The 24,116-nt window shown below is 37.9% G+C and overlaps 1 protein-coding gene across 2 annotated transcripts in view; it reads left to right on the top strand.

Annotated features, from left to right (window-relative positions):
- The first annotated feature begins 1,491 nt into the window (after positions 1-1,491).
- Positions 1,492-24,116, top strand: part of DSC3 (desmocollin 3) — a 45,002-nt gene continuing 22,377 nt past the window's right edge. Inside the window, exons 1-7 of one of the 2 annotated variants that reach the window (XM_072732112.1) lie at positions 1,492-1,718; positions 11,249-11,333; positions 13,585-13,784; positions 15,387-15,506; positions 18,501-18,656; positions 19,904-20,048; positions 22,794-22,960. In XM_072732112.1, the coding sequence (XP_072588213.1) occupies positions 1,653-1,718; positions 11,249-11,333; positions 13,585-13,784; positions 15,387-15,506; positions 18,501-18,656; positions 19,904-20,048; positions 22,794-22,960 (939 nt within the window). In that variant the 5' untranslated portion in view covers positions 1,492-1,652. The remainder of the gene's footprint in view (positions 1,719-11,248; positions 11,334-13,584; positions 13,785-15,386; positions 15,507-18,500; positions 18,657-19,903; positions 20,049-22,793; positions 22,961-24,116) is intronic. The other variant, XM_072732111.1, reaches the window with a different exon arrangement.

Here is a 24,116-nt window from a genome sequence, read left to right as displayed (position 1 = left end):
AGGCTTCCAGAAGTGAGACAGGATTTCTGATGTGTGCCCTGGATGCCTCAGAGATGGGACTGGATGCTGGAGTAACTGTCTAAATCCTAAGAGCCTATGAGTTTCAGGGAAGCCCCAGACTTCAGTCCACAAGCCTACTGGGAAGACCAGAGCCGGATGAATGAAGGTGGTGGCATTTTCCATGATTAATCTGGACTCTGAGGATTCTGACGTTGGAACTTGGTACATCAACTTTGAGGAGCAGCAACACATCTAAGAAGTTCTTTCTGAATCTTCTAAGGCTGAATCCGCAAGGGGCTTCAAGAACATAAAATTTCATCTAGAGATAAATAAAGCAACGTGCCTAGGTGTTATACGTGACCTCTCTATTAAAACATTTACCATTTTGGGCTAGGATGCTTGCCTTTCCTCTCTTCTAGAATTTGGGTTACTCTGGGCAGGAACTGGGTTTTCTATATTCTCTTCCTCTAGCCCTTCACTCAATGCCTGACCCATCTTGAGCCCTGATACATGTTTGTTGAGTGATATTGCATTGCAAGCCTCATTTTAGAACAGAGGGTTCCTGTGATACTTTCCTTTTACTGCAAACTGAAAAATGGCACCTTAGTATAATTACCACATAATCACTAAATCAAATATTTACATATAAGCACAAATTCATTCTTAGAAGGTTCGTGTAAGGTCACAAAATTGGCAATAAAGCAAGTTCTGGGGGCCCCTGGGTGGCTCAGTGGTTCAACGGCTGCCTTCAGCTCAGGTCCTGATCCCCGGGGTGCTGGGACCAAGACTCACATCAGGCTCCCCACAGGGAGCCTAACCTGCCTCTCTCTCATTCTCTCTCTCTCTCTGTTGCTCATGAATATATATATATATATATATATATATTTTTTTTTTTTTTTTAAATCTTTTTCTTTAAAGAAGGCTCTGAATGCAATCACTCGAATTTTAGGTACTTAACACGGTCAGATATCAGAGTTTCTTCTACTTGGTTTTAATTTCTGGTCTACCACATGCCAGTTTATTCGCGCCACTTGGGATGCCCCCCAACTCCCCCCCGCCCCCCCGCCCTTGTTTATCTTCCCAGGGTAGTCCAATTCGGAAAGAGTATGTAAATGCTGTATTAACCAGGAGGCACTGCCCGGCATTGGATGCGGCGCTCAAGGGAGGATCCGGTGATCGGATCGCAGAAGCGTTCCCGACCCCCGGGGCGCCCGGGATTCGGGTCCCGCAGCGGGACTGCGCGCGGGCCGACCTGGGCGGCCGAGGCGCGCGGAGGGCGGGGCGGGGCGGGGCGGGGCGGGGCGGGGCGCGGCGCCGCGGGCAGGCGGGGGGCGTGGGAAAGCCGGCGGGCCGGGAGGGGGAGGGGGAGGGGGCGGGGGCCGGGACCGCTTTCCCGGGAGCCAGCGCTCGGCGCGGCCGCCGGGGAGCGGAGGGCAGGCTCGGGCAGCTCCCCGGCTCCCCGCGTGATAAAACTTGGGCAATAAGCAGGAGGGGCGGCTCGGCGTCTCCCGGGTCCAATCCGGTCCGGGGAGCGCACACGCTGCCGGGCAGGCGAGCGTGACAGAGGCCCAGGGAGACTTAAAGAGGAGTCGCCGCACCCCGTGGGCTCCCGCCTCCCGCCTCCCGCCTCCCGCCTCCCGCGCGGCGCCCCGATGGCCACGGCCGGGCCCCGGGTCCCCGGGCGCGGAGCGCTGCGCGCGCTGCTGCTGAGCGTCGCGGTGAGTGGGAGCCCGCGGGGCGGACCCACAGCTGGGGGCCGCGGCTCCGCTCAGTCCTGCCGGGCGGGACGAGCCACGTTCGGGCCGGGCGGGTGAGGGCGGAAACCAGCCTTGGAGGGACGACTCGGGACGGAGTTTTGCGTTTGGGACGCCGCGTGGGAGTGCTGGAGGCACGGGGCGCCCCGGCGGGGCTGCGCCCTCTGAGCCTCGGCGGGCGCCTGGGGCCAGTGATGGCATCTGGGGCGCGGCGGGGTGGAGGGGGACGAGCGGTACCGGGGCAGGTATTTCGGGATCCCCGAGGGAGCAAAACAGACGTGAGATGAGGTTCTAGAGGCTGCTCCCCAGGGTCGCCTGGGATGGGGACCTTACTTAGTGCGTGGAGGGGCTGGAGCGGTGCCCCCGGGTCCCCGCGTGGAATTAGCTCCGAAAACCGGCCTCCAGATTCTGCCTCTGCTGAAGGTTATGCGGAGCCCCCCGCGCGAGCCTCCTGGCCCCGGGGCGACGTGGGCCTCGAGCACGAGGGCGTGCGGAGGCTGGATCGGGCTGGGGTTGGGGTTACTGGTGTGATGCGGGGAGGGGGCTGCAGGGTGGGGCACCCTGTGGGTGGAGGGGGGAAAGCCGTGGGTTTGGGGGTAGATTGTCCGGCCCCGGGAAGGACCACGCGAGCCCGGGGCCCAGCTGCCGGTCTTCTGGGCCCGGGGAACCCGCGATTCAGGATGAGATTCTCCTGGAGAGGCGATTGGGGACAGTTCTCCGAGAATTTGGGAGACATTCGGCGAAAAATCCGGAACTCTGATGGCGCGATTAGGCGCGGAGCTTCAGACTACAGCAGGGCTGCTCTCGGGAAGAGGAGAGGAGCGCAGACCGCGTGCGCGCAGCCAGGCATGGGCGGGGGTCGGCCGGGGCCGGACCCAGCGGACCCAAGTCGGGAGGAGGTTGGCTCTGGCCGCTCGGGTTCCTGCTCCTCCTCTGCCCCAGCAGGGCAGGGCGAGCCGATCAAGACTTTGTCTTGCCCTTGAATCAGCGAGTTACACGTATTGGGTGGGTATTTATGGGCGGCGAATTGTACAGATGAGCGCGGTGATCTGCAAGGCAGCTGCTCCAATGCAGCTGATGAAACGACTCTTGACTAGTGGGAACTGCCCTCAGAGTGTGCCCTTTTGTGATGAATTTGGAAGAGTTTCCAGTTTTTATGTTTAAAAGCATGGCTTTCCTGTTTTGTGTTGTCTCTGCGAAAGAAGGGATTGGGGAATGGGGAGAAGAAACTGCAGAGGGCCTGTGTTCCCAAGATTTCCTGTGCATTCGCTGGAGGGGAGGGTGTGGAATTCAAGGAGCTGTCTGGGGGACAGGGATGCTGGTGCAGGTGTTAGGGTGTGGCAAGGCAAGAAAGTGCGTGTCATATTTGACATATTCATTTAGGATTATTTTAAAAAGGAATTGCCTAAAGGTTAGACCAACTGGGATATCTGGAGACTTGAGTACTGGAGAGTGTACGTAGAATAATTACTTTCATCCAAAATCCCCAGTCTACAAATACCTTCAGTTTTCTGCCTCCATAGACCTCTATTGACCATCTTCTGTTTGCATTTCCTTTCGACTCATAGGGCCCTCGGCTTTCTCAGCATAGTATTAATGGCATAACACTTTAGAGACACTTTTCTCATTTTATAGATACTTTCATGGATCTCTGAAAAACAATTCCTTGTTTGAAGTGAGACCTCTTCAAAGCAGGTCTTTAACACAAAATTGAGGCTTTTAACAGGTTAGCCTTCCCATTTGGATGTCCCATAAGCTGAGGAATCTTCTCATTTGTACCCTCCTCCTGTATCTCCTGCATCCCTTTAAGAACTCTCTATCCTTACACTCTAAACTACTGCTACAAAATAAATTCCTAATGACCGCTCCCACCATACACACAAGAAGAAAAAAAAAAAATGGAAGAAAAAAAGAAGAAGAGTGGGGCCAGGACTAGAAAATAAACATGTCAGACCATCCCACAACAGTTGAAAATACTGAATATCTCTTAAAATGTTTCTCCTCTGAATGTAACAAAAATTGAAATGAATTTCCATTAGCTCAGTTGTTCAGCTGTCCTGCCACATTACAGATACCGAGTTCCTTTCAAATGTGCGTCTAATTGTGTTCACTGTATCAAATCCACTTTGGGAATTGTTATTTATTATGTATTTTAAATGGTATATTCTTGGGCATAGTGAATCTTTCATTTTGCTAAAAGGACTCTTCAAAAAGAATGAAAAATGTTTTCCTTTCTAGCATAGCATAGTTTTCCCTACCTGCCACCTATGCTGACAAATGGGCATCCTATCTTTTCAGATTTTATAGCATTAATTAACAAGAATAATGTGCCTCCTTTAGCAGACTTCTTTGTTGTTGTTCTTGATAACATTTGACATATTCATCTTCTAAAAATAAGAGTACAAGAATTTCTATTAACTTTTGCATTAGTGACTAAAAGGCTAAGGCCAACAAAGGGAGTAAATGAGAACTAGTTTATTTTAAAACCACGATTCTAAGAGAGTCAGAGTTTTGATATATATTTGATGGGTGCATTGTCACCTAGCTTTTTAAAAGGAAATCGTTGATGTTCATATTGAGATACAGCTAGATCCTGAAACACTTTCTGAATCACTAAATATATGTAAGCCTATGCACATTTTTTGGTCCTATTGTAATCCCCTTGGCAGCTAGCATTCCATATATGGAATCTGTGGTCACCTGCAGTTAATCATGCTTTCTATTTAACTAGAATTCCTGTCTTACAAAGAGGTTAGAAAGAAATTTATTAGTGTGATCTAAGTACTGAGAGTACAGAGAAGTCAATCTTTTGATTTGCCTTTGAGCTGGTAAGAATTTTCAATTCTTTGATTAACACAAAAATCAGCCATTAGCGATTACCTGTGTTATAGGGGTTGTGGGAAGGAAGAAAATGCACCTGAGGAGAAGTGTATAGAAACTTTGAAAATAGTGGTAATGTTTTATTTATTAACTTTGAAGGTGAGCATGTTAGTGTTCATTTTATTACTTTTTAAAACATGCTTATATGCTATATATATAGCCTTTTGTATTTATATCTTACAAAGAACGTTAAAAGAAACAAGCAACACAGAGGATCAACAAACCAAAAGCTATTCTTTGAAACAATACATAAACTCTGCTGTGGTTGAACAAGTAAAAAATAGAGAAGGCAAAGATAAAGCAATATTAGGAATAAAAGGAGGCATAGTCAGAGAGAGGACAGATGTTTTAGATAAATAGTTAATTTAAATGTGTTATTTCAATTAATTTGAACAGACATAATGAGAAATTTCCTGCAAAAAAGAAATTACTAACTGACTCAAGGAGATATACAAAACCTAAATAGACTCAAAACCGTTAAAGATATTGAACTGAAAGTTAAATATCTTGAAACACAGACACCTTCATATCCATCAAGCTCAGTACTGTGATAGGTAAATTCTTCCATAATTATATGGAACAGATAATCTCTACCGTATATAAATTGTTTCCAAGAACAGAAAAAAGTAGAATTGTCTTTAACATTTTATAGGGATTGTATGATACTGAAAAGTAGTAGCCTGATTTCACTTATGGACATATATTTGAAATAATAAAGTAAATAGCAAACCAAACCAATAGTGTATTTAAAAAGCTATCATGTCCATGTAAGATTTGTCTCAGTAATGGGAAGATGGTTTCATATTACAAAATCTATTACTGATTTTTTTGTTTTTTGTTTATTTTTGAGAGAGAGAGAGACCAATCATGTGTGTGTGTGCATGTATGAGTGGGAGGAGGGGTAGAGAGGGAGAGAGAGAATCCTAAGCAGGTTACATGCCCAGCATAGAGCCCAGTGCATCTTGATGTCGCCACCCTGAGATCATGAGCTGAGTGGAAAACGAGTCAGTCACTTAACTGACTGATCCACCAGGTGCCTTAGAAAACCATTGTTGTATTTTAACGTAACATATTCAGAGAGAAAAACTATGTTTCAAAAAAGTGAGAAACTATATTAATTGCTATAAAATATTCTTAGCAGACTGGGAATGTAAGGGAATGAACTTTTTTTTTTAACACATTAAAGTATGCCTAACAAAAATTAATTAACGAAAAAAGACAGGAAGAAAGAATGGAAAAGAAAAGAGGAAAGGGAAGGAAGGATAGAAGGAAGGAAGTCATAATGAATAGTGAAATGGTAAAAGCATTATCTTTAATGTTAGAAAAAAATCCACAATGCCCATTATAGCTGTTCCTATTCAGTATTCTACTGGAGGTCCTGATAAGCATATATATCAGATAAAATATGTAATAGTAATAATGAAAGAGGTTAAGGATTTAAAGAAAGAAATCTGATTTCCATCTTGCCAGCTATAGGATTGGCTACATGGGAGATCCTACACTATCTTGACAGACTACTGGAATTAGTAAAAGTAAACAAGTTTCCTGGATAAAAAACATAGAAAGATTTTTTATGGAATTAGCTGATCATAAGAATTTTTTTAAAGAGTAGGAGGCTAACAAAAGCAAACATAATTTAAAGGATATAATAGGGATTGGGGTCACCATAAAAAACACTTAAGTTTATAATAAAGCTATATTAATGAAAACTATATAGATAGTTGATGTAGAGATAAACATATATATTGATGAAATAATTCAGAGGGTACAGAAAAAGATTCTGTAATTGATGTCTATGCATATGATGTATGCAGCATTATTATTGAGTTAAGAACGAAAGAATTGCTCAGTGATGGTTCTAGATAGTTGTCTACCATATGGCAAAAGAGAAGATTAGATATCTACAGTGCATCACACTCTTGATGAGTAAAAGATTAAACTGTTGGAAGTAACTTTAAAAAATTTTAAAGAAAATACTAGATAATATGTTTATGACAGGGTAGGGGGGAGATATTAATACAAAAAGTGTAAGCAAGGAGAAGTGTTTAATGAAATTGACTACTTAAAAAAACTAAAGGAGGGGTGCTGGGTGTCTCAGTGGGTTGAGTGTCCAACTCTTGGTTTTGGCACAGATGATGATCTCATGGGTTTTGAGCTCAAGCTTCCAGTTGCGCTCAGTGGGACTCAGCAGGGAGGTGGGGATAGAGGGGCACCTCTATCTGCTTGTGTCTGCTTGAAGATTCTCTCCCTCTACCGCTCTTGTGCTCTCTCTCTTTCTCAAATAAATAAATAAAATCTTAAAAAAACCTGAAGGAAATACTTAATAAATTAGACTACCTTAAAAGTGAAGCACTGTTTATCAGAAAGATACCACTAAAAGAATAAAAAAGCAACCTACATATCCTACAAGTAAAGTGTAATAAAGATAGACGAATAATACATGAAATGATTAAATGAGAGGAATGGATAATTTACAGAAGGTAAAAGGCAAATTAACACAAGAAATTATAATCTCACTAGAAATTAAAAAAATGCACATTAAATTGATACCTATAGAATGGGCAAAAATTAGAAAAGCCAAGTATAATTAATTGTAGTGGAGGATGTGAGAAATAGAAGGGTCTAATATTCTGGGGGATAGTAATATAAATTGATGTTAGTGATTTGGACAGCAATTTGGCAATAGTTAATGGAATTGTAGTAATATATTTCTATCTTAATATTCTGTACCTGCAAAGCTGTTTATTGCAGTGTCATTTGTAATAGAGAAAATGGAAAATAAGAATACAATCTAAATGACTATCATAGGGGAATGAGCAAAATAAACTGTGGTATAGTCACAGAAAAATCTTAAATACATTGTTGAGTGAGTATTCATTGTTGAGTGAACACATTCATTGTTGAGTGAAAAATGCAAGTTGCAAAAGGATGCATTAAGACACTTACCCCCTTATATTTTATAAGCACATACATATATAATAATAAGTACAAAAACTGACAGAGGAAGTATAAATGCCAAATTCGAAAAAACTCTTCCTTAAGAGAGAGAAATGGAAATGGAGTAGAACATAGACATATGTGTACATTTTAATTTAAAAAATGAAGCAAAAAGGCACCTGGATGGCTCTGTTGGAAGAGCATGAAACATTTGATCTCGGTCATGAGTTTGAGTCCCATGTTGGATGTAGAGTTTACTAAAAACAACAAACAAAAACAAAAACAAAAATGAAGCAAAAATTGCAAAATATTAATTAAAAAATCTAAATAAATACATGCATATTTATTATAGTATGTTCTATTTGACTTAAATATTTCATATTTAACTTCAAATTCCTTTTTTTTAAAGATTTTATTTTATTTATTCATGAGAGACACAGAGAGAAGAGAGGCAGAGACATAGGCAGAGGGAGAAGCAGGCTTCCCATGGGGAGCCGGATGCGGGACTCAATCCCAGGATCCCGGGATCATGACCTGAGCCTAAGGCAGACGCTCAACCACTGAGCTACCCAGGCGTCCCTCAAATACTTTTTAAAGAGTTGTGATTAAAATATATTGAACATGGCTTTCTTTTGATAGTCTGAAATACCAACTATAGAGTTCACACATAGTTGGATCAATAGGTGCATTATTAAATAAAACCATTTTTCACCTATGGTGACAACTATATTCTTAGGGATAATATTCAATTGAGCATTTTTAATATGGTTGAGTTATTTTTAACAGCATGTAAATTACTGCTTTATTTTCCCAGCAATCTGATTATGACTCTGTGAAGGTGACTTTTTTGTTATATTTAAATTAAATGACACTGTTATATGTTGAATCTATTTTTGAGTTGTTTTCCTTAACTAATTCAAGCAGGAATAAGATAGATCTTACATTGCAGTAACATTTAGAGCACATATTAGTAAATATTTGGTTATGCGTATGTATATGCATATATATTTACAGTTTGTTACCACCATGACTTAAAGTCTTTTAATTTTGAAAAGGAATTTGTTTTATATTTGATTATATCAGAAATGAAATACTTTGTAGTTATTATCCAATTTTGTCTTGCTGAAATTATGCAAATTTGTAAATTTGAAAGTGCTTCTCACTGCCAATTTGTAGAGGTGGGCGTGCAAAGAATACTTTTTATATCAATGACAATGTAATCCATTTTTTAAAACTGTTTTTGATGCTATACTTTATATTCCAAAGGACTTACCTGTATTGTAAACAGTTTAATAGCTTTTCACAAATTTACAAACTGTGCAATCTTTACCACAATCTAATTTTAGAATATTTCTATCACCTTAAAAAGAAACTTCATGCTCATGTGCAGTCACTTGCCAGTCCTACCCCAGCGCTATGCAACTACTCTAGTCTGTTTCCATATATTTGCTTTTTTTGGACATTTAGTATAAACAAAATCATACAATATGTACTCCTTTGTGTCATTTCTTTCAATGAGCATGTTTTTAAGGTTTATTTGTGTTGTAGCATTGCATCAGTTCCTTTTCTCTTTTTATGGCTAAATAATATTGCATTTGAATGTGCACATTCTGTCTATCTATTTGTATTTTTACAGATAGCCCCATGCATTGTTTTCACTCTTTTGCTACTGTAAATAATGTTACTGTGAATATTCATGTCCTAGTTTTTGTGTAGATATAGGTTTTCATTTCCTGTGAGTAGTAGTGAAATTTCTGGATTATATGTTAATTATGTGATTAGCTTTTTACGAAACTGTCCAACTATGTTCCAGATTTGCTGCACCATTTTATGTTTCCACTAGTAGTGCATGAAGGTTCCAGTTTTCTTACATCCTTGGCAACACTTGTTATTTTTCTATCTTGTTTATTTTGGCCATCCTAGTGGGTATCTCATTGTGATTTAAGTTTGCATGACTATAGTGCCTAATGATGTTTGGCATCTTTTCATCCACTTATTGACTATTTATGTATTTTCTTTGGATAACATCTATTCAAATCCTTTGCCCGCTTTTTTTCCGGTGTTTGTCTTTTTATTATTGAGTTTTAAATGTTTTTAAATTTTTTTGGTAGAAGTCCTTATTATGTGATTAGAAAATATTTTCTCTCATTCTGTAGGTTGTAATTTCATTTTCTGTATGGTATTTTTTAAAGAGCAAAAGTTTTAAATTTGATTAGTAAGTTCTATTAATTTTTCTTTCATCATTTATGCTTTTGGTGTTAGAAGACATCATTGCCTGACCCAAGATCATAAAGATTTATTCTACAGTTTTCCTATAAATAGTTTTAGTTCCTTAGGTCTGTGATCCACTTTGAATTAATCTTATATAATATGAGGTATGAGGTATGAGGTAAGGGTACAAATTCATTTTTTATTGAGGATATTTAATTGTCTCAGCACCCTTGAAAAGACTATTTATTTCTCTTGGAACTTTCTGAAGTCTGCTCAAAATTGGCTAGCCACAAATGTAAAGGCTAATTTATGGGATTTCAGTCCTATATATGTTTATCCTTATGCCAGTACCACTCTGTCTTGATTGTTATATCTTTGGTAAATTTTGAAATTGGGAAATGTAAGTCCTACAACTTTGTTGCTTTTCAAGTTTATGTGGGTCTTTAGGTCCCTTGCATTTCTATAAGGATTAGTTTTTAATTTCTGAGAAAAAGCTTTTTGGGATTTTAATAGAGATTACATTGACTCTGGTGAATTTTGGAAATTTATCTTCTGATCCATGAAGATGGTACATCTATTATGAATGGAAATAGTTGCTTACTTTTGTTTTCAGATTTTTTTTTTTTTTATTGCTGGTATATAGAGATGCAGTTGGCTTTTGTATGTTGATTTTGTATCTTGGAACCTTACTGAATTCGTTTATTTTTGATAGTTCTCATAGTGGATTCCTTCAGATTTTCTATGTACAAGATCAAATCATCTACAAATAGAGACTCTTGCTCCTTCCTTCCCAATCTAGAAGCCTTTAGTTTGTGTGTGCGCATGTGCAATTGCCCTGTCTAGAAAGCCCCCGTATAATGTTGAGTTGAACTGGTGAGAGAGGGCATCATTGTTTTGTTCCTGATGTCCAAGGAAAGCATTCAGTCTTTCTCCATTAAGTATGATGTTGCTTGTAAGTTTTCCATAGATGCCCTTTATCATGTTGACCAAGTTCCTTTCTATTCCTAGTTTGTTGACGGCTTTTAATTGTAAATAGAGGTTAGATTTTGTTAATTGCTTGCATCTATTGAGATAATCATGTGTTTTGTTCATTATTATTTTTTTAAAAACCACTTTATTGAAGTGGTTTACTGTATGTATTGACATACAAAAAGCTGTACATATTTAACATATACAACTTGATGAGTATGAGTAAGTATACATCTGTGAAATCATCACCACAATCTATGACAAATCTATCCATCATGTCTAAAAGTTTCCTTTCATCCTTTTTATTTGTTATTTGTATTATTTTCTTATGATAAGAGCACCTAACATAAGATCTACCCTGTTAGCAAAAATTTTAAGTATATAATATAGTATTGTTAACTATAGGCAGTATGCTACATAGATCTCTAGGACTTATTTTTCTTGTTTATCTTTATTTTATACTATATTAATGTGACTTTTTTTTTTTTTAATTCTAGGTCTTCAGTTTTGCTTGTGATGCCTGCAAAAAGGTGATATTTAATGTACCTTCCAAGCTAGAGGCAGACAAAATAGTTGGCAGAGGTGAGAAATTTCAAAATAAGTGTTTTTAAAACAGAAGTTTAGTTTACTTATGCAGAAGAGTGCATGTTATCCAATTTTTGCCTTTTGGTTTTACCCTTAATCTATTTATTCTTAAATACAATTCAAGATACTTTTAAATTCTATCCTGTTCTTTATAAGTCCATTGAATCCTGCTCCAAATGTTCTAATCTACATTTTTGTAGTTGTTTATGTTTTAATAGCTTAAGGATTACATAAAGAGTTACATGTAGGGGGCACCTGGGTGGTTCAGGTCGTGATCCTGGGGTCCTGAGATCTAGCCCCACGTTGGTCTCTGTGCCTGCTGTAGAATCTGCTTGGGATTCCCTCTCTTCCTCTGCTCCTCCCTCCACTCACGCATGCTGTAAATAAGTAATTAAGTAAGTAAGTAAGTAAATAAATAAATAAATAAATAAATAAATAAAATCTATAAAAAAAAGTAAAATGTAGAACATAACCCTTTCATTATCCTAGTATTCTAAGCATTAGAGAAGTAGAGATAAGTTGCTGAGAAAATCAGCAGGTTTTGTTTGCTTTTTTTTTTTTTTTTTTTATCAATACTAATGCTCCATTGAGGAATGTCACAAGATGAGCCATTCCATTCAAAACTGAACTTAATCAACCATTTCAACATGGAGAAATTAGAGAACTTTATAAACTTTCCCAACAGCTGGGAAACTCTACCTGGGTGGACTTTACATGTGATGTAGGGAATGTTAGAGGAAAGCATCTTGTTTTGTTTTATTTAAAAGGATATAGCTTATCCCAGACATACCAAATTCACCTTTTCAGCAAAGTGTCCCATTTTCTGGTTAAATGTCTCATTTGATTTTTATTAAGCAAAGGTCACTTTAATTCCTATGGGAAGGAAGAAAAAAGAGGATGTAAAAAAGAGGACAGGGAGAGGCCAAGAGGTTCACATTATGCTAAACATGGGAAGATGAGAGAAATATGTCATCATTCCTAAAGATGTTCACTTCTTTTTGATCCAATGTTTCCATCTGTGACAGATTGGGATTAAAGTGACAAGGCTTTACATGGGTAACCATAATCCCTTGAGAGGTTATTAAGTGAGCATTCATGTATCAGTTTGGTTGTTGTTAAAACTGAATGTTGAAGAATGAGATGAATTTGATACTCTTGATAGGAGTTTTGAACTGCTTAAATTGATATTTATGTTGTATTATTTTTACTAGGGAAAACTCCAGGGAGAGAAGACACACTCTAGAGTTTGAGTGAGGGGTCCTGGAAGGTCAGGAATAGGAACACACAGAACTGTGGCTGGAAGGGGAGCTGATGACTGGCAGGAGGCCTGTAACAGAAAAGTGCCAGTGGGAAGATTTCAGTGATAGACTTTTCTTATTGGACTATTTGCCAAATTCATACCCTCTGTTCCTCTTTGGGCTCATGTCTGTAACTTCTGGTTGAGTCTTAAATGACTCAGACTATAGTGTTAAGGAAAACTACTCTGTTTGTTTATTCAGCTGTGCGTGGGGGGTAGCACAGCTTTGTCATGATTGCAACACACATGCCTCTGTGATAGGGACATCATTTTCATTAACTTTTAGAAGCATATAAAGGTATAAAAACACCTTACTCAATACATGTATAAAGTCAAGAATTATTTTTTAACTGAAAGACAATTATCATTTATTTATTTATTACTTTATTTTATTTTTATTTTTTTTTTAATTTTTGTTTATAGTATAGATAGTCACAGAGAGAGAGAGAGAGAGAGAGAGAGGCAGAGACATAGGCAGAGGGAGAAGCAGGCTCCATGCACCGGGAGCCCGACGTGGGATTCGATCCCGGGTCTCCAGGATTGTGCCCTGGGCCAAAGGCAGGCGCCAAACTGCTGCGCCACCCAGGGATCCCTATTTTATTATTTTTTAAAGATTTTATTATTTATTCATGAGAAACAGAGCAGAGACATAGGCAGAGGGAGAAGCAGGCTCCCCACAGGGAGCTCAATGTGGGACTCGATCCCAGGACCCTGGAATCACACCCTGAGCCAAAGGCAGATGCTCTCAACCACTGAGCTACTCAGATGTCCCAGTTAATCATTTTTTTTATACATGTAAAGAAATGGGTTCAGATATTTGGTGAACGCAGAGGACTTGGTTTATTTTATTCTACTTCATGATTTTGAAGAAAATGTATACATTGTTTTCACACTTCTTTTTTCTTTTTTGCTTCTGTTTCTACTTTACTGCTTGGAAACTTTTGCTTGCAGTGAATTTGAAAGAGTGCCTCAGGTCTGCAGACCTCATCCAGTCGGGTGACCCTGATTTCAGAGTTCTAGATGATGGATCAGTCTACACAGCTAGCCCTGTGGTGTTGTCTGATGAGAAAAGATCCTTCACCATATGGCTTTCTGACACTAAGACACAGACAAAGAAAGAGATTAAGGTGCTCCTGGAACATCAGAAGAAGGTATTCAAAATACAGTGATATTTCTAGGCATGTTTTTCTTTTCATTTAAATACTTAAAAGAAAAGATTTTATTTATTTATTCATGAGAGACACACAGAGAGAGGCAGAGACATAGGCAGAGGGAGAAGCAGGCTCCATGCGGGAACGCAATGTGGGACTCGATCCTGGGACCCCAGATCACTACCTGAGCTAAAGGCAGACGCTCAACCACTGAACCATCCAGGTGCCCCTCATTTTAAATACTTTCATTAGAAATTGCCAAGAGGACAGAGGGATAAATCAGTTTTTATCCTCTTCTTTTTCCTCCCGTTCAGTTTGCTTTCCCTTCCTCCCTCTGTCTCCCACTTCTCCCCCACCAACACTGGCTAAACATTGGCTTTGGGTTTTGCTTTGTTAAATCTAAATGGCACCTTCTTTGGGTCTTCAACCCCCCCGAGTCTAACTAATTGCTTTTGTGTGTCATTGTCAGTTTAGTTACCCCTCTTTTATAAGCATTTGGATTTTTAAAATTTGTGCAAACAATTTATCTATTGTTATGTCAGGGCATGAATTGATTGATCCCTTTTTTGCTTATAGCCCCAGTAATACCTAACTCAAGTCAGTAGGTATATGTTAATGTTAAGAACAGGGTTTCCGGTGCATAAGAGGTTGATTTCAAGTGTCACAGTGACTGTGATGTTAAAATCCTGAAGTGTGGATAAGTATGAATGAACGTATATTTGGCATAGTATTGGCTGTCATTCATGGCAGTTCTAGATTCTACATTTTGAGTCCATAAGGAATGCCATTGTGAAAGTAGTCACAAAAATGATTAAAGATTTAGGCTGGATTACAATGAATGGATGCTAAATGAATTCATGACAAAATTAATTTAAATGACTATTTAGCCCATTAATAAATATTCAAGAAAATTATTTATTGATTAATTGTCAGGAAATAAAGCGGTTTTCTTGCAACACCATGAAATAAGATGGAAATCACTGAAAAGTCCAATGGGACTTTTTGTGGGAATGGAAGTGTTCTGTAACCTGCACTACCTGATATGATAGCCTAATATTAATGGTTAATGAGCACTAGACATGCGGCTACTACAAACGAAGGGTGGCACTTTATATTTTATTTAATTATAATCATTTTAAGTTTAAATAGTCACATATGTCTAGAGCTACCATGTTGGAGAGCACAGATGGGAGTGTTAAGGGAATGAAGAACACGCCTTTTCTTGCTCTGGTTCTCCTGAGAGCATGAGGTTTTAGTAGAAAGAACGGGCTGTCTTTAGAATGTTCTAAAGAGGACTTGTTCCCTATCTCTATGAAGGAAAGAAGAAAAACAGTGCAGTGATGATTTCCCTCACCTGAAATTTTGGTCAGGTTAGAATGGTATACAAAATGAAATTCGTCAGTATGAAACCTTTAAAATGTGACTACATTCTTTCTTCCCCATCTAATCAAAAAGACCTTATTATTTGGCCTGTAGCTTCAGTGTGGAAACTCTCCAGATTGAGCCTCCAGGGAGGCATGAGCTTTATGGATTGTCTACTTCTTTTCAAATAAAGTCGGCTGGGATGCTTTTATTTATTTAATTTTCTTTCTCTAAATTCAGGTGCTGAGGAAAAGACATACTAAAGAAGCAGTTCTCAGGCGTTCCAAGAGGAGATGGGCTCCTATTCCCTGCTCAATGCTAGAGAATTCATTGGGCCCATTCCCATTATTTCTTCAACAAGTAAGTTTTACAGTCTTTCTTTTGATTAGGTGTGTTTTAATTCCTAGATTTTGTTTTTGTCCAGGTTTCATAACTCTTTAGACATTTAAAAAGAAAGAGATTTGATTTAAGATATTCAGGAAGTATAATAAAAGTGAGTAAAATGAGAAAATCACTAAAAAACTACTAATAATAATGAGAAGGACTGCAGCCATTAAATTATCTTTATGACTTTATTCATTCATTTAGCAGCTGGCTATTGAGCACCTACTATGTCCCATCAGAGGCACTGCTCAAAGTACAACACTAGAAATAAATTTAGCCATACCCTGGCTCTCATGTACATCATCAGCCTAGTAAGGAAGACAGAAGTAGGCACACGGTTCTGATACTGAGTGATAGGTGCTGTATTAGAGATGATTTGGGTGATCTGAGAATTCATGGGATCAGCACCAAGTTCTGGGATGAAGTGTGGTACAAATCAAGAAAAGACTTTGAGGAGGAAACATCTGAGCTAGGACCTAAAGGATGGCGAAGTGTTGTTCATGTAGATAATTGTAGAAGAAGAAGAGGGAGGTACAGAGGTGAAGGCGAACACCTTAGCAGCCCCCTGGGTAGCTCAGTCCTCCTGGGTATGATGGGGTTGGGGCAGGGAGATGAGGCACAAGAGGCAAGTAGAGGTCAAACCATAACGGGCCAAGTGTGTCCTGTCAGAGAATTTAACTGTTTCCTAAAACAAGGAGAAATTTTTAACCAGGTCAGGTTTACTTTGCATAAAGATCTAAATGGAACATAGACACTGAAAGCAGTTGTTAAGGTAGGGCTCTGGTTGCTTGCTTGCCTTTTTCTATCACTGTACTTGAGGTTTCATTCCAGTGGTGTGACCTGACCCCTTCTTGTTAATGTTTTTAACTATCCTTTCAGTTTCTTTCATACTTCAGTGGTATATCTTTTTTCTTCTTTTCAAATTTTGTACTTTAACCACTCTGGAGGCATATTAAGAAACGATTCCCGGTTACCGGAGTTGTACGGATCATAACTAATTTTAGCCTGTGCCTTGCTAAGCCAGTCACTATATCTCAGTCCTTACTTCCTTGACATGTGTACATATGACATAGCTGACCCTTCCCTCCTTCTCCCAATACCTTTCTTCACTTGCCTTGTAAGACACCACTCACCTAGTTTTCTGCTTACCTCACTGGCCACTCTTAGGCTGTTTTGCTGGTTCTTCCTCATTGCTATGTGCCTACCCCCTCCAAACTTTGGACAGAGTTCTGGGCTCAGCCCATGAATCTTGTCTCTTGTTTATTTATATTCACTCTAGTGGTAATTGCATCCAGTCTCATAGCTTTAAGTACTGTTGTCTGTTGGAGACTTAAGACCTCATATTTCTGGGACAGACTTCCTAATTAATATTTCTACTTGGAAACTTAATGGACATTTCAAACTTGACATACACAGCACCAAAAGTTTGGATTTTTTCTTAAACACATCCTCCTGTCCCAGTTAATGACACCTCCATTCTTTCAGTTGTGGAGTATTAGAGTTTGTTAGGTAAGGTTTTGCTTGTGGAGAACATACTTCTAAGTAGTTAACAGATGGAGATTTATTACAGTGTATAAGTAGTTTACAGAATTGTTGGAGGTACTGAAGAAACAAACTTTAGTTGAACTTTCAAGAGTGAATCCAGGCTACACTGCAGAATCCATAACCAAGGGACATGTTTTCTCCATGATGGGGTAGCCACTAATTCATTAGTAACCAAAGTGCCACTGAGTGGCTTAAGCATGACAAGAGATTTATTTATGTTCTGTGAAAGTAGGAGCTGGTAAAGAGATTCTAATTTGAAAAATCACCAAGGACCTAGACTTCTTTCTTTTTTAGCTTAGCCATCTCTGCAGGTTTAAGATGGCTCATTGTTGTGTCCAAATGGAGGAACACATTCCTTCACTTTCCAGGGTACAGTCTAGATCTTGCATATATAATTTTTGCTCATATCCCATTGACCCAGTCTTTTCATGTGCCATACCTAATTGTAAAGGAACCTGAGAAATGTCTTTCTTTTGGGCAATCATGCACTCAGCTATAAATTCTAATACAAAGGAACATGGGAAGAGTAGATATTAGGAGATACTCGCACTCTCTGACATAATGTCATCTTCATAGCACACATCCAGCCCATCAGCAAATCCTGCTGGCTGTACCTTCAAATTATATCCAGAATCTAAGCATTTCTCACCACCTCTACTGCTGCCATGAATTCTTGCAGTAACTAATGGTCTTCCTTCTGCATTTTTGCTTACCCATCCACCCATTTTTAGTCTTAACAAAACACCAAGTATTATCATTTTAAAATATCAGTTACATATTTTACTCTGGTCTCAATTTTCCAATGGATTCCCACCTGACTACAGGGAATAGTCAACACCATTGGAATCACTTATATGATGCGGCCTCATCTCCTACTTCTTGCCTGCTAGCTTTCTCTGCTCCAACCACAGTGGCCTCTTTACTGCTCCTTGAACACTCCAGGCAAAACTTTGTTTCCTCGGCCAGGAAGAGTCTTCCTTGTTTATTCTTCTGTGTCATTCTTTTAATTTTTGCCAGTTTTCCTCCCTAAGGAACATTCAAATTAGTATTTCCTTTACCAGTATATGAGAGTCCCACATGGCATGGCTCCTGCTAACAATGGGTATTATTGTTCTTTTGTATCTTTGCCAAATCTCTAGATGGGAAATTATGGTTTATTGTTTTTAATTACATTTCCTTTGGTTACTCTTTCTGTTGAACATTATTTTCTTTAAATCTGAGCAGTTTAAAAAAATCTTTTGCCAAATGCTCCTTATTGTTTTGGGTGTTGATGAAGTGATAAATGTGATTGTAATTTTACTAAAGGCTCTTTAGTAAAATTAAAAAAAAGTAAAAACTATAAATGCATAAGCTACATTTTTTAAAAAATAGCATTTTAACAGATTTTAACTTAAAATTTTTACATATATATTCTTTTCCTTTTAGGTTCAATCTGATGCAGCACAGAACTATACTATCTTCTACTCAATAAGTGGGCGTGGAGTTGACCAAGAACCTTTAAATTTATTCTTCATAGAAAGAGACACTGGAAATCTGTATTGTACCCGGCCTGTGGACCGTGAAGAATATGATGTTTTTGATGTAGGAGCTTTATTGATATACATGATTTTAAATGATTAAGCTATGTTTCTTTTGCTACTCCATGGACTCTTTCCTATATTCTTACATTCTTTTCTTAGACTCAAAGGAAATGGATTGTGCTATTTTGGAATATTTGGTCTGCTCTTTATCTTAACTTCTGTTAGATATGCCTAAAATGAAGCAGAGAGGTTTATTTGCATTTGTATGTAAATTCTAGTACATTTCCAAGAGTTGGTTTTGTTTATGAGGTACTTTCTCTCCCTGGTCATGCTATATTTTTTTCCAGGATGTAGCCACCATTGATTAGATGGGTCTTCTTCCCTCTTCTGCTCTGGGTTTTTTCTTTAATTTTTGTTGTTTTTGTTGTTGTTCTTCCTTCCATTTGTGTGATCCTCTGATCATTTCTGAGAACTAAATAAGGAAACAAAAGTGGGAGACCAAACCCAAACAAGGTCAATAAGCCAGCCTTCTGATATGGATAAGCTAGCTTATGGTCAATGAGGAATAACTCAGTTTTCAGTGTAATATGGTAGATTCTCTGGGGTCATGTGGTCATCCCAGTGGTACAGGGGGGTGATGTTTCTCCATAAGAAAGAGGGATTCTCTTCTTAGAAGAAGGAAGAAATGCTGGTCAGCAAATATGACTGATGTTTACCACATGACATTTCATTGATTTTGAGTGGAAAATTTTCAACTTGGTGTTGTAATCACATGCTGAATAGAAGTACATTCTGTTTGCCATTACATTGCCCTTTGATTAATTGGAAATGCAGAAACTGGTAAACGTGTTTTGTTAGAAAAATCTCTTACAAATATGTGATCTATGAGGTAAAACAATTAAAAGGGCTTGTTAGTTACAGGATGGAGAATTATGGCTCCAAGTAGATGATGTAGTAGGGATCTTTCCAATTGCAGTGAGTTTAATTGTTCTCCCCAATATAGCTTTCTGATTATGGAGAGAATAAGGACTATAATCTGAGTCTAATGGACAGAGTTGTCTCTGACTTTACTGTACTCTGGAGTTTTATTTGAAGTGTAGCCATTTCTACCAAATGCTGGATGCCTCTTACTGCGTTTTCAGTGTTTTTCAATTTGATGCTTTGATGATTAAAAATAATTGAATAGAAATTTTAAGTGGTCAATTACTGAAAAGATTTTCAAAGAAGGTAGCAGATGAAACACAGAGTTCCCTCTTGCTAAAATCTAATATCAGTCAACTACCGGTCTTGCTTTTTCCTGTTTTCCAGTTGATTGCTTATGCCTCAACTGCAGATGGGTATTCAGCAGACTTACCTCTTCCACTGCCCATCAGAGTGGAGGATGAAAATGACAACCACCCTATTTTCACAGAAGCTATTTATAATTTTGAAGTTCCAGAAAGTAGCAAACTTGGTAAGACCATTTTTTTAAATTGAACTTTTTTGCATGTATTTTCCTTTTTTTTGTTATTTGTATTTTTTCTTCTAGGAAATGTATATTCATTTCCTTTGTTTTCACTTTCCTTGGTGTTTATCTTGCTCTTAACTGTTTTTTTTAAATCTACTTAAAAATGCTTTTTACATATTAAGGACACTAACCTATTGTCACACTGCAAATATTTTCACAGTGTATTGTCACTTTTCAGTTTTCTTAAAGCTACTTTTTGAGGTAAAGAAGCTCAGGACTTCCATTTAGTTAAATCTATCCTTACTAGACTCATAGTGGTCTTTTCCTTTCATACTTTATGGTAAGGAAACTTTCAAAAATAAAGTGTCTTATGTTAAGTATGTTTGTGTACATTTTTTGAGACATTGGATTTTTTTATGCCCAAGACCAGATTGTCCTGATGATATTGAACCAGTCAGTATCTATTTACCAGAATACACTTATCCTATCATGTCCAAACAGAGTATAACCTACAGATTATTACAGGAATTTGGTGTTGTCAATATGATACCAATTAATTATACAAGCAGGTAACAGTTTTTCAAGCTTTGAATTATATTTAGTTTATATACTTTATCATTTTGTGGGTTTGTCACTGTTCTCATCTCTTAGAGAGGACAGAATAGAATTACAGGATACAGAATAGAATTATAATAAAATTAAAATCAATACTGATATTTTTATTAGGTTTTCTTTAGAGAGGTGTTAAACAACATTACTGAAAATATAATTTTTTTAAAGCTCTTATTTGTATTATTTTTTTTCTTAAAACTACCACTTTACTGCTTCCAATTTAGAATGAATACAGGGATAAATTTAGAAACACATCACACTTGTTCAGACACTTGGAAAACCAAGTGTTCAGGTTAGTTGGCCCTTAAAATGGTGGCATACATGATGTCTTCTGAGACTTAAAAAAATGGAAAATAACCATTCACATAAAGTTGAAAGAATGTGAACTCATTCATAAAGGATGGTTTTGGTCACTTGCCTATTAAAGTTTCTAGTAGTTACTTAGATCTTCACTAGATTTTAATATCTGCTATTCCCCTTTATATTTGACATTGATGATTTGATGTGAGAGATGTTAGCCTCTTTATTACTCATATGGTACAATTAAAAAAATAAAAGTTGTGCATTTGGAGTTTAAGAAACCTAGTTTTTGATTTGGGGTCTGTTATTAATTCACTGTGGGAAATGGTGGCAGTCCCTTTGAGTTCCCTGGCCTGTAAAAGGAGTTAATTGCATTAGATGACCTATAATATTTTTAGCTTCACAGCGACTATGACTCTTGTACAACTTTTCTTTTTTTCAAAGAGAGATCATTGGTTTTAAAGTCTTTCTTGAGGATTCTGTTCTCTGTGATCATGACAGACAATAATCCAGGGCAAATACTTTGATGCCCTGACTAACCGGAGGCACTGGAAGCATCCCATGTAAGAAGGTTCAGACCAGTTTGGGCTGTGATACTCTGGACTACTAGGTGTGCTTGAATTTGCCATAACTCACACACAGAAGTTTGGACAAAGGGTGTTCAACTAACATTTAAGTATAGTACTCATAAAAGGTTCTGAAGTCAAGATTTTAGGAAGATTTTCTGTGATAAGTAAAGCAGTTCTTATCCAGAGAATTAAAATAATGTTTGTGTCCTGTTGGTAAAATTTCAGAAAGAAGATACTCTGCCTTACAAAGATCGGTAACTTTTTTTATGCGAACATAGATGAATATCATTTGTTTTCTTACCATTACATGATTACTTCATGTTTTCATATTGATCCACTGCAAAAATCTTGTCATTACTTATAAATATCTAATTGGACATTCTCTCTTTCTTTTTATATATATGTGTATATATATATTCATTTATTTAGACACATACATATATACATATATTAAAGACACGTTATGGTGAAAAATTATTTAAAACTAATATTTTCTTGCATTAATTGGTTTTTATTTCCTTTAAATACAGTATTTCAACAAATATATGTATTGTAATTATTCTTGATTGCCATTTAAATAAGTTTTTAGGATTTACTATCAAACATTTTTTTAAAGATTTATTTATTTATTTGTTTATTTATTTGACAGAGATAGAGAGAGAGAGAGAGAGAGAGAGAGAGAGTGCTTACATGAGCAGGGAGGGGCAGAGGGAGAGGGAGAAGCAGGCTCCCTGCTAAGCAGGGAGCCTGACAAAGGGCTCCATCCCAGGACCCTAGGATTAGGACCTAAGCTGAAGGCAGATGCTTAGCCAACTAAGCCACCCAGGTGCCCCAGTATCAGACGTTCTTAACAGTGAGCAAAGTAAAGGTGTACCTTGATTCCCAGCATCATAGTGTTTTAAATTATAAATTTGAAGTCTTCTTCATTGATGCTATCTAAAGATGGAACACCTCCGAGAAGAAATAACATTTAAAATTATATTGCCACTGTCATTGTTCAAATTTGAAAAATAGGGGTGCCTGGGAGGCTCAGTGGTTGAGTGTGTCTACCTTTGGCTCAGATTGTTACCCTGAGGTTCTGGGATCAAGTCTCACATCAGGCTCTCTGCAGGGAGCCTACTTCTCTCTCTGCCTATGTCTCTGCTTCTCTGTATGTGTCTCTCATGAATAAATAAATAAAATCTTTTAAAATTTGTAAAATGTAATACTCCTAAATGTATTTTGCACTTCTGGAAATTAAAGACTCTTTTTTCTTTTTTTAAACATGTAGGTACTACAGTGGGAGTGGTTTGTGCCACAGACAGAGATGAACCGGACACGATGCATACACGCCTGAAGTACAGCATTTTGGAGCAGACCCCTAGATCCCCTGGGCTCTTCTCTGTGCATCCCAGCACAGGTGTCATCACCACAGTCACTCATTATTTGGACAGAGAGGTAGCTTTCCATTCCATAGAACATCATTTTTCCGGGAGCTGAGACCCATACCCCATTTACTGTAGTTTGCTCTCCTTTAGTCTTAGGCATTTCTATTTTACTTTATTTTATTTAGGTGTAAGACAATAAGACTTCTGGTAATATTACCTATTGTTTTTTTTAAAAAATTTAATTTATTTTTTATTTTATTATCATTTTTTTAAAGATTGGTGTTTAGAAGGAATGGGAACAATATATATTTCTTATGAAAGTTGCTATTGTTAAATATTATTCTATTGTTACATGTGGCTAGTTGATTCCAGTTCAGTGAAGGCTTCAGTTCTCATGTGGGACAATTAATTTCCTTGTTTCAGAGTTCAGATCATACACTGATCCCTATTTAGTTATTGATACGTGTTTTTTATCAGGAATGAATGAGTTGATGAATTATTATGAAATCTATAATACTGTTTGGATGATAGTACTAGAATATTGTCAGGTATATAGCACTTTATGTTCAAATTCTTTATGCATAATTGTATTTGGTCTATATAATTTCCTCGTTTGACTAGATGGGTATTCCATCCAATCTATAGAGGACAAACACGACAGAAAGATTGATTGACTCACCTAAGTCAAATTAATGCACTGAATCTCCTAATTTTTGTTATTGTTGCTCTTTTTTGTCAGCCTATGTTTAACTCAGAGCCCTGAACTATTGATTGAGGCAGATTAATCAATTTCATGTGTACAAAATAGCTCTTTTAGAACACCTCAGTGGTTCCCACTGCAACTAGAATAACACAAATAAAGGGATCAATATGACTTGGAGAAATAATGTACAGAAGAAATCCGTGGAATTTGATGCCAAAGAAAAGGAAAGGATGATGAGAACCCATAAAAAGGGATAAAAATTTGTACAAAGGTTTTATTTGTCATTTTTTTTATTTGTTTGTGTGGTCAGGATATTTTAGGTGAGAAAACACATGATGGTAATAATAAATGGGAGAGATTGAGGGAGGGCCTGTATGAGTGTGTTTTTGTATATGTGCAATAGGTAGAGTATGTAGTTAATCAAATGAAAACAAGCATTTTCCCTCATTTTTTACACACTGACAAATGAGGCTTAGAAAATAAATACTTTGAGAATACACAACTTGTACAGATTTGTGGTCAG

The sequence above is a fragment of the Vulpes vulpes genome, chromosome 13 (genome assembly GCF_048418805.1).
Source record: "Vulpes vulpes isolate BD-2025 chromosome 13, VulVul3, whole genome shotgun sequence".
In the NCBI taxonomy this organism is placed as follows: domain Eukaryota; kingdom Metazoa; phylum Chordata; class Mammalia; order Carnivora; family Canidae; genus Vulpes; species Vulpes vulpes.
The sequence above is the reverse complement of the archived record's forward strand: the minus strand, read 5'-3'. Positions and strand labels throughout refer to the sequence as shown.